This window comes from Oenanthe melanoleuca, chromosome 2, assembly GCF_029582105.1.
Source record: "Oenanthe melanoleuca isolate GR-GAL-2019-014 chromosome 2, OMel1.0, whole genome shotgun sequence".
NCBI classification, from domain to species: domain Eukaryota; kingdom Metazoa; phylum Chordata; class Aves; order Passeriformes; family Muscicapidae; genus Oenanthe; species Oenanthe melanoleuca.
The window spans coordinates 147,825,279-147,834,839 of NC_079335.1; the positions used below are offsets into that span (position 1 = coordinate 147,825,279).

Here is a 9,561-nt window from a genome sequence, read left to right on the forward strand (position 1 = left end):
CCCATCCCAGTTACACCCCATCCCCCTGCGGGAAAAGGGCTCCAAACCCCCAAGATGAGGCCCGGGAGGCGAGCTGCAATCCAAGGGGTGCAGGAGGCCTTTATTGAGCAGTCCAGAGGGCCAGGAGCACATGGGGGGCAGGAGGAGGGTTTGGGGGCTCTGTGCATCTATACAGGGGGCCAGGGCACCCCAGCTGCTACATGGTCAGTTCCTGCAGGAGAGAGCAGAGAGAGGGAATTGGGGGGTCACCCCAGTTCCTGCTGGGGAGGGGGGTCCCAGCCCCAATTCCCGCTGGAAAAAGGGGGGGTTCTGTTCCCAATTTCCCTTGGAGAAGGGGGGGGGTCCCGGCCACAATGTCCCCTGTAAAGGTGGGGGGGGGTCCCGGCCCCAGTTCCTGCTGCGGAGAGGGGTCACAGACCCAGTTCCCCCTGGAAAAGGAGGGGTCCCATCCCTAACTCCCCCTGTAAAGGAGGGTTCCCATCCCCAGTTCCCCCTGGAGAAGGGGTCCCGGGGGTCCCAGCCCCAGCTCCCCCATACAGGGGGGTCCCATCCCCAGTTCCCCCTGGAGAATGGGGGGGTCCCATCCCCAGTTTCCCCGTACAGGGTGGTCCCGGGGGTCCCATCCCCAGCTCCCCGTGCAGGGGGTCCCGTCCCCAGTTCCCCGTGCAGGGGGTCCCGGGGGTCCCAGCCCCAGCTCCCCCGTGCAGGGGTCCCGGGGGTCCCAGCCCCAGCTCCCCGTGCAGGGGTCCCGGGGTCCCAGCTCCCCGTGCAGGGGTCCCGGGGTCCCGCCCCTCACCATGATGGCGTTGACGATGTCGTTGTTGTTGTGCCGCAGGGCCCGCACGGCTTTGGGCCGGGACACGTTGGCCTGCGCCATCACCAGCTCGATGTCCCGCACCTCCAGCCCCGTCTCATCCACCTGGGGAGGGGGCACAGCGCTGTGACCCCCCGTGCGCACCCAGAGACCCCCCAAACCCCGAGCCAGCTCAGCACCCTGCACCCGCAGCCTCACCCCGTCCCCCCCACCCACCCACGGCACCCCGGGGGCGCTCAGAGCCCCCCGCTCACCTCCTCCTCCTCCTCGCTCTCCTCCTTGATGGCCAGGGCGGGAGCGGCGTCCGGCACCAGCGCCGAGTGCTCCAGCGGCACCTTGAACTTCTCCGCCGCCGCCTTGTGCACTTGCTGGGACAGGTCCTCGATCTGGGGGGACGGGGGGTCAGCGGGGCCACCCCCGAGGCAGGACCCCCCCCACAAACACCCCCCGAGCCCACCTTGGCCTCCCCGAAGACGATGTAGATGTCGGACGCGGGGCTCTTGAAGACGTCGGGCTTGGAGATGACGAACAGGATGTTCTTGGACTTGCGGATGGTGATGCGGGTGACGCCGTGGATCTGCCGCAGCCCCAGCTTGGACATGGCCTGGGGGGGCGCGGGGTGAGCCCCCCACCCTGCCAGGGCGGGGAGGGGGCACGGCCAGCCCCCAGAGCACCCCAAACCCCGGGGTAACCGAGCCAGAGGTGGGGTGGCCAGGATGGGACCCCTCAGGTCACAGTAGGGACCCCCAAGTCTCACCCTAGAGACCCCCCAGACTGAGCCCCTCACCCTGGAAGGGTTTGGGGGGACACAGCCCCCCCAGACACCCCAAATCCCCGGGATAACAGGGAGCCAGAGACGGGGCTGCTGTCCCTGGGCACTGCCAGGATGGGACCCCTCGGGTCATGGTGGGGACCCCCGAGTCCCACCCCAGACACCCCCAGAGTGAGCCCCTCACCCTGCCAGGGCGGGGAGGGGGCACGGCCAGCCCCCCAGAGCACCCCAAATCCCGGGGTAACAGGGAGCCAGAGACAGGGGTGGCCAGGATGGGATCCCCACACCGAGCCCCTCATCCTGGCAGGGTTTGGGGGACACAGCCCCCCAGAGCACCCCAAATCCCGGGGTAACCGAGCCAGAGATGGGGGTGGCCAGGATGGAATCCCACCCCAGAGACCCCCAGAGTGACACCTGCCCCCCCCCCCACCCCAGCACTGACCCCCCAGCCCCAGCCCCGGGACGGCACAGGGACCCCCCCCCAGCCCCCCCCAGCCCCGGGACGGCACAGGGACCCCCCCCCCCAGCCCCCCCCAGCCCAGGGACGGCACAGGGACCCCCCCCCCAGCCCCCCCCAGCCCCGGGACGGCACAGGGACCCCCCCAGCCCCCCCCAGCCCCGGGACGGCACAGGGACCCCCCCAGCCCCCCCCAGCCCCGGGACGGCACAGGGACCCTCCCCCCAGCCCCGGGACGGCACAGGGACCCTCCCCCCAGCCCCCCCAGCCCCAGCCCAGGGACGGCACAGGGACCCCCCCCCCCAGCCCCCCACCTTTCGGGCTTTCTTCTCGCTGCGGCTCTGCTTGGCTTTGCTCAGCGGTTCCTCTCCGGGCCCGAGGCCGTGGCCGAGGGGCACCTGCCGAGAGGGGGGAGGGGGCTCAGCGGGGCCGCCCCGCCCCCCGGGGGTCCCCAGCCCCCCCCGACCCCCGGCGCGCACCTGGGGCTGGGCAGGGGGCAGCTCCGAGCCCTCGGGCTCCTCCAGCTCCGGGACGGACTCGTCGTTGCTCTCGGACTCGTTCCCGGACCCTGCACGGGGGGGGGGCTGAGAGGGGCTCCCGGGACCCCCAAAGGTGAGGGCACCCCGCGGGACCCCCCCCTCACCTCGGTGGTTGGGCTGGCAGCGCTGGGGGGCCGGGGGGGGCTGGGGGGGCTCAGCCTCGCTGGACGAGCTGGATTCCGACTGCAGAGACCCCCGGGGGGGGCCCCGGCCCCCCCCAGCCCCCGGGACCCCCGCCCGGCCCCGCGGCTCCGGCTCCTTCTGCGGGGAGCGCTGGGGGGCTGGGGGGGCACAGGGGCTGAGCTGGGGGTCCCCAAAACCCCTCTGGGGGCTCAGCCCCGCCTGCACACCCCCATCGCCCACCCAGCCTGGGGACCCCCCCAAAGGCACCCCCAGCTCCCCACACCCCATGGGAATAGGGGGGCAGAGTTAGTGGTGCCCCCCAAAACCCCCCATGCGGCTGCACCCACCCAGAGCCCCCAAAATCCCCCCACGGGCAGCGCCCACCCAGGGCCCCCCCAAACCCCCCCACGGGCAGCGCCCAACCAGGGACCCCCCAAAATCCCCCCATGCGGCTGCACTCATCCAGGATCCCCCCAGAATCCCCCCACGGGCCGTGCCCATCCAGGGCCCCCCCAAAACCCCTCCACGGGCAACGCCCACCCAGGATCCCCCCAAACCCCCCCACGGGCCGTGCCCACCCCAGGGGGCTCTGGGGGTCTCTTACCTTCCAGGTGCTTCCTGGCGAGGGGCGGTCCCGGGGGGGCCCTGGGGGGGCTCGGGGCGGCGGGAGGAGGCACTTGGCTGAGTTTGGGGGGCGCAGGAGGAGCCCCCGCAGCGGGCAGGGGGCCGGGCGCGACCCCCCCCACGGCCTCCTCCGGCTCCTGCAGCTCGGGGGGCGCCGCGGGGGGACTCGGGGGGACTTTGGCATCGGCGTGGCCGGGGGGCTCGGGGCCCGGCCGGGGGGCGGCGGGGGGCAGCTCCCCCCCCGGCCCGGCCCCGCGCCCCGAAAAGGCACCGGGTGGTGGGAGCAGCTCGGGGGGGGCCGGGGGGGTCCCCACAAACACCTCCCGCTCCGAGGCCGTGAACTGCGGCGAGGGGGGCGCGGGGGCTGCGGCCTCATCCTCCTCCTCCTCCTCCTCGGGCTCCGCGGCGCTGCCCGCGGGGGCGGTGACGGGGCTGGGGGACAGATCGGCCGCGTCCCCGCTCTCCTCAGGGGGGTGTGACAGCGTCCCCTGCGCCAGGGGACACGCGGGGACAGCGGGGGACTCGGACGGGGCCACCCCGGCTGCCAGCGCCACGGGGGACACGGCCCGGGGAGGGGGACACGGGGCGGGGACAGCGGCCAGGGGGGCGGCCACCGGGTCAGGGGTCACGGTGGCCACCGGGTCAGGGGTCACCGGGTCAGGGGTCACGGTGGCCGCTGGGCTCGGGGTCACTGCGGCCACCTCATCACAGGGCGCTGCTGTCACCGATGTCACCGCTCTGCAGTCCGGGGTGTCCGTCACGCTCGGGGTCACCGGGGCAGTGTCCGGGGTGTCCATCAGGGCAGGTGTCACTGATGTCACCAGGTCAACAGCCGCAGTGTTCCTCTCTTCCAGGGGGGGTGGTGCCACTGATGTCACCACGTTGGTGGCCGCAGTGGCCACCAGGGTGGGTGTCACTGATGTCACCAGGTCAGTGGCCACAGCATCCTTCAGGGTGGGTGTCGCTGGTGTCACCAGGACAGTGTCCACAGCTTCCATCTTGTCCAGCAGGCTGGCTGTCCCCAGTGTCACCGGGTCAGTGGCCGTGGTGTCCAGCTCTTGTGGCGGGCTTGGTGTCCCCAGGCTGGTGGCCAGAGTGTCGGGCTCACCTGGGGGGCTGGGTGTCACCAGTGGCGTTGGTGCCACCAGCTCAGTGGCCACAGCATCCACCTCATCTCGGGGGCTCGTTGCCACCGGTGTCACCAGGCTGGTGGCCACAGTGTCCGGCTCATCTGGGGGACTGGGTGTCACCAGTGTCACATCAGCGGCTGCAGGACCTGACGGGCTGGGTGGCACCAGGCTGGTGGCTGTGCTGTCCATCAGGCTGGGTGTCACCTCATCAGTGGCCTCACTGTCCAGTGGGGTTGGTGTCCCTGGTGTCCCCATGTCAGTGGCCGCAGTGTCCATCTCGTCCAGTGTCACCACATCAGCGGCCACAGCATCCAGTGGGGTTGTTGTCACTGGTGTCACCAGAGCAGTGTCTGCAGTGTCCATCTTGTCCAGTGTCACCTCATCAGCAGCCTCAGTGTCCAGCTCATCCAGCAGGGTTGGTGTCCCCGGTGTCACCACGTCAGTGGCCTCAGTGTCCATCTTGTCCAGTGGGCTTGGTGTCCCCAGTGTCACCACATCCATGGCCACAGTGTCCATCTCGTCCAGTGTCACCACATCAGCAGCCACAGCATCCAGTGGGGTTGTTGTCACTGGTGTCACATCAGTGTCCAGCTCATCCAGTGGGGTTGGTGTCTCTGATGTCACCACGTCAGTGGCCGCAGTGTCCGGCTCATCAGGCGGGCTGGCTGTCACTGGGCTGGTGGCTGCAGCGTCCATCTGGCCCAGTGGGGTTGGTGTCACTGGTGTCACTACATCAGTGTCCAGCTCATCCAGCAGGGTTGGTGTCACTGGTGTCACCATGTCAGTGGCTGCAGCGTCCATCTGGCCCAGTGGGGTTGGTGTCCCTGGTGTCACTGGTGTCACCATGTCAGTGGCTGCAGCGTCCATCTGGCCCAGTGGGGTTGGTGTCACTGGTGTCACTGGTGTCACCATGTCAGTGGCTGCAGCATCCATCTGGCCCAGTGGGGTTGGTGTCACTGGTGTCACCATGTCAGTGGCTGCAGTGTCCATCTGGCCCAGTGGGGTTGGTGTCACTGGTGTCACTACATCAGTGTCCAGCTCATCCAGCAGGGTTGGTGTCCCTGGTGTCACCAGCTCAGCGACCACTGAGTCCATCAGGCTGGGTGTCCCCGGTGCCACCACATCATTGGCCATTGCACCCAGGGGTGTTGGTGCCACTGATGTCCCCAGGCCGGTGGCTGCAGTGTCCAGCTCGCTGTGGCCATCAGCACTCCCCACCGTGCCCGTGCTGAGCTCAAGGTCATTGTCACCGTCGGTGTCACCTCCAGGGCCGTCCTGGGGCTCGCCATTGCCGCCCCCCGGCTGGTGGCTCGGGGGGTCCCCGGCACAGAGCGCGGGGGGCTGGGGGCCAGGGCACGGTCCCTGCCCCAGCGCCGCTCCAGAACCTTCTGTGGCCGCCCCCTCCTCGGGGGGCTCGGGCGGGGGCCACGCCCCGGTGACAGAGGCGACAGAGGCGTCGCCGTCCAGCTCCGCGGCCCCTGCGGGCGGTGTCCCCAAGGACCCGGCGGGGTGACACGGGGAGCCGGCCCGGAGGTGGAGCTCGACACCGGGAGCCGGGGGTGTCGCTGGGGGTGTCGCCGGGGGTGTCGCCGGGGGTGTCGCCGCGGCCCCCGCGTGCCGCTCCGTGCCGTACAGCCGCTCGTCCTCGTCCCCGTCGTACGCGGCCGAGTCCGAGGAGGCGTCGGTGTCGTCGCGGAAGGCGAAGGTCTCGTCGCCGCCCTCGGGGATGGAGCTCTCGGACAGCGAGCGCAGGAAGGACGCCGAGGTGCTGCCTTCATCCTCCTCCTCCTCCTCGGCGGGGCCGCGGGGCGAGATCTCCACGGCCTCGGCCTGGAAGAGGAGGCTGCCGCGGAACGGGAGCAGCGCCGCCGGGATCAGCCCCGAGCCTTCCTCCTCCTCCTCCTCCTCCGGCGTCTGCCCGTCCTCATCATCATCATCGTCATCCTCGTCATCCGCACAGCCCGGCGGGGCGAAGAGCCCGTCCTCATCCTCATCTTCATCCTCCTCATCCTCCTCCTCGGGGGACAGCGGCGGGAAGGCGGGGGGCTCCCCCAGCCCCTCGGGCTCCCCCAGCCCCTCGGCCTCGGCCGCCAGGTTGGGCGAGCAGGACGGGGAGGTGCTGGCCGTGCCCGAGGAGCCCCAGCTGCCGCCCTCGGCCGTCATGTAGGAGCCCGAGGGGGAGGTGGGCGGCGAGCACAGCCCCTCGCTGTCCCTGTCCCCCTCCTCGGGGGGCGGCCGCGCGCCCCCCGCCCGCACCGGGGTGGAGGGCGCGGTGAAGAACAGCTCGGGGTCCAGCGCGGGGGGGCGGCCCGGGGCGGGGGGCGGCTCCTTGGGGGGCGCGGGGAAGGGGCAAGGCACGGGGGGACCCCCCCGCGGCTCGGGCGGGGGGCAGCGCGTCTCCTCGCCCATCACGATGCGCGTGTCCAGCGGGTCCGCGGGCGGGGGGCGGCACGGGGAGCCGGGGGGGGCGGCGGCGGCGGGGCCGGGGTCGCAGCTCGCCCCCTCGGGCGGGGGGCGAGCCTCGTCCTTGGCCGGCATCGGCGGGGGGGGCGCGGCCATCGGCGGGGGGGCTGTGGAGAGAGGGGGCGCCCCTGAGTGCCGCAGCCCCCCGGAATGCCACAGCCCCCCCAGGGACACCCCGGAATGCCACAGCCCCCCCAGGGACACCCCGAGTGCCACCCCCACTCCAGGACCACCCAGTGACGGCGAGGGGGGGGGGGGGGGACACGCCGGGCAGTGCCCTGGGGGCGGGCTGGTGTCCCCCCCACCCCAGGGGGTCCCCAAAGGTTTGGGGACACTGGAGGGACAGCCCCCCGGTCCCAAACCCCTCTCACGGCGGGACCCCAACCCAGACCCCGAGCCCCCCTCCATGGGGTGGGGGGCGCACATCCCCCCCCAGGGGCGCCCCGCACCCTCTCCCCGCGCTGAGTTCGGGGGTCCTCAGCCCTACACCGCCCCCCCCGCCCCAAAAACACCCCCACCCCCCCTCATCACCCGGGCCCCCCCGTCCGTCACCTGCGGCTCCCGGGGGGGGCTCCATGGCCGGACCCGCGCTCGCCCCGCGCCCCTCGGGCAGCAGCGACCCCCCCGCGCCCCCCCGCGCGTTATACCGGGGGGGGGGGGGGGCGGGGCGGGGCCGCGCGGGGGGAGCCGGGAGGGGGCGGGGCCGCGCGGGGATTTGCGGGGCAGGTGCCGCTGCTCCCCCCCCGCAGGCTGCGGTGGTTTCGTCCAGCACAACCCCCCCCGCCACGTGCTGGGGACCCCTGGAAGTCTCACGGGGGGGTCCTGCCCCCCCCCTTCCCCCGGTGCTGTTTTGGGGGTGACTCTGCTCTCTAATGAGGGCGGGGGGCTGCAGGAACCCCGTTAATCCAGCGCGTCCCGCCCCGCACCCCGGGGCGGTTTTGGGGTCCCGGGGGCACAGCCGGGCCCCCCGCCCAAACGGGACCCTCGCCCCCTTTCTGGGGGTCTCAGCTCTGGGGGGCACAGGGACGGGGTGTCCCTCTCCCTGTCCCCGCTGTGCCCAGCCCCCCCGCAGGTGACAGTGGCCCCCGGGGACACTTGCGGGGTGACCTTGGGCTGTGCCTCAGTTTCCCACCCCGGGATGGGATGGTGCAGGGGGGTCGCGGGGCTCAGCCCCCCCCAGTCCCCCCAGTTCCCCCCAGCACATCCCAGTACGGGGGGCACAGCCCGATGCGGACCCCGCTGGTTCCGGGGGTGGAGGGAGGGTGGTGACCCCGAATCGGGGTCCCCAAAAATCGCCCGTGCCCGCCCGGGGGGGGCAGGGCCGGAGCCCCCCGGTTGTGCCGGGCCCGGAGCCCGGGCGGCGCCGAGAGCCGCGGCCTCCGCTCCATCCTCATCCTCATCCTCCGGCCCTGCCTTCATCCCCCGCTCCATCCTCATCCTCCTGCTCTGCCCTTCGTCCCCGGCTCCATCCTCATCCTCCGGCCCTGCCTTCATCCCCGGCTCCATCCTCATCCTCCGGCCCTGCCCTTCATCCCCCGCTCCATCCTCATCCTCCTGCTCTGCCCTTCATCCCCCGCTCCATCCTCATCCTCCGGCCCTGCCTTCATCCCCGGCTCCATCCTCATCCTCATCCTCCTTCTCTGCCCTTCATCCCCCGCTCCATCCTCATCCTCCGGCCCTGCCTTCATCCCCCGCTCCATCCTCATCCTCCTTCTCTGCCCTTCATCCCCCGGCTCCATCCTCATCCTCATCCTCCGGCCCTGCCCTTCATCCCCCGCTCCATCCTCATCCTCCGGCTCCATCATTGCACCTCTGTCCTTCATCCCCCACCTCTCTCCACCTTCCCTCCTGCTCCCTCCCTGCTCCGTCCTTCATCCCTGCTCCATCCTCATCCTCCATCGCTCCCGCTCTTTCCTCTCCATCTCCCTCCCGGAGGCTCCGGCTCCGTCCTTCATCCCACCGTCTCCATCCTCATCCTCCCGCTCCGTCCTTTCCGCTCCGTCCTTCATCCTTCCGGCCCGTCCTTCATCCCGCCGCTCCCTCCTCATCGCCGCGTTCCTTTCCCGTTCTGGGGCTCCGTCCCCGCACCCCGCGCTCCGTTCCCTCCTCATCCTCGCTCACCTGCCTCCGCTCCCTCCGGCATCCCGTCCCGGGCTGGGCTCGGTCCCGGCGGGTTTCAGGGGTTCAGGGGCCCCCCCCGGCCCGGCCCCCCCCGCTCGGCTCCGGGCGGACGCGGCTACGGCGGCGGCGCGGGAGCATCAGCGGGGCTGGGGCGGGGGCGGGGGGGCCCGGGGGGGCCCGGCCCGGCTGATGTCAGCGGGAATCGCGTCCCGCCCGGCCGCGGCTCTGTCGCGATACCGGGGTAGCGCCGGCGGGGGGGGCTCGGGCCCACCCAGCGCTTGCATCAGCTCGGGGGGGGAGGGCGGGGCCCGCCTCGGTTCCCCCACTTTGTCTCCTGAAGGGGGACGAGCACCCGCGGGGCGCGGGGCGGGACTGGGGAGGGGGCGCCGGGCGGAGCCCCCGAAGCGTCTGCGCGGGTGGGGGCAGGGCGGGAGCCGCCTGTCCCCCCGCGTGTTCCCGGGGCGCCGGGGGGTGCAGGATGAGGGCGGGCATTGTCCCCCCGGGCTGGCATTGTCCCC

General features: G+C 72.4%; 2 protein-coding genes across 2 annotated transcripts in view; both read right to left on the minus strand.

Moving 5' to 3' along the window:
- Window positions 1-9,561, minus strand: part of RARRES2 (retinoic acid receptor responder 2) — a 107,589-nt gene that overhangs the window by 32,566 nt on the left and 65,462 nt on the right. The gene's annotated exons all lie outside the window — the stretch shown is intronic.
- On the minus strand, window positions 95-6,927 carry NACAD (NAC alpha domain containing). Its single transcript, XM_056482878.1, has 8 exons — window positions 3,310-6,927; window positions 2,687-2,863; window positions 2,523-2,611; window positions 2,358-2,441; window positions 1,272-1,418; window positions 1,069-1,200; window positions 797-919; window positions 95-211 (listed from the first exon to the last, which is right to left on the minus strand). The coding sequence occupies exons 1-8, from the start codon at window positions 6,866-6,868 to the stop codon at window positions 197-199; spliced, it is 4,326 nt and encodes a 1,441-aa protein (XP_056338853.1). The 5' UTR covers window positions 6,869-6,927; the 3' UTR covers window positions 95-196.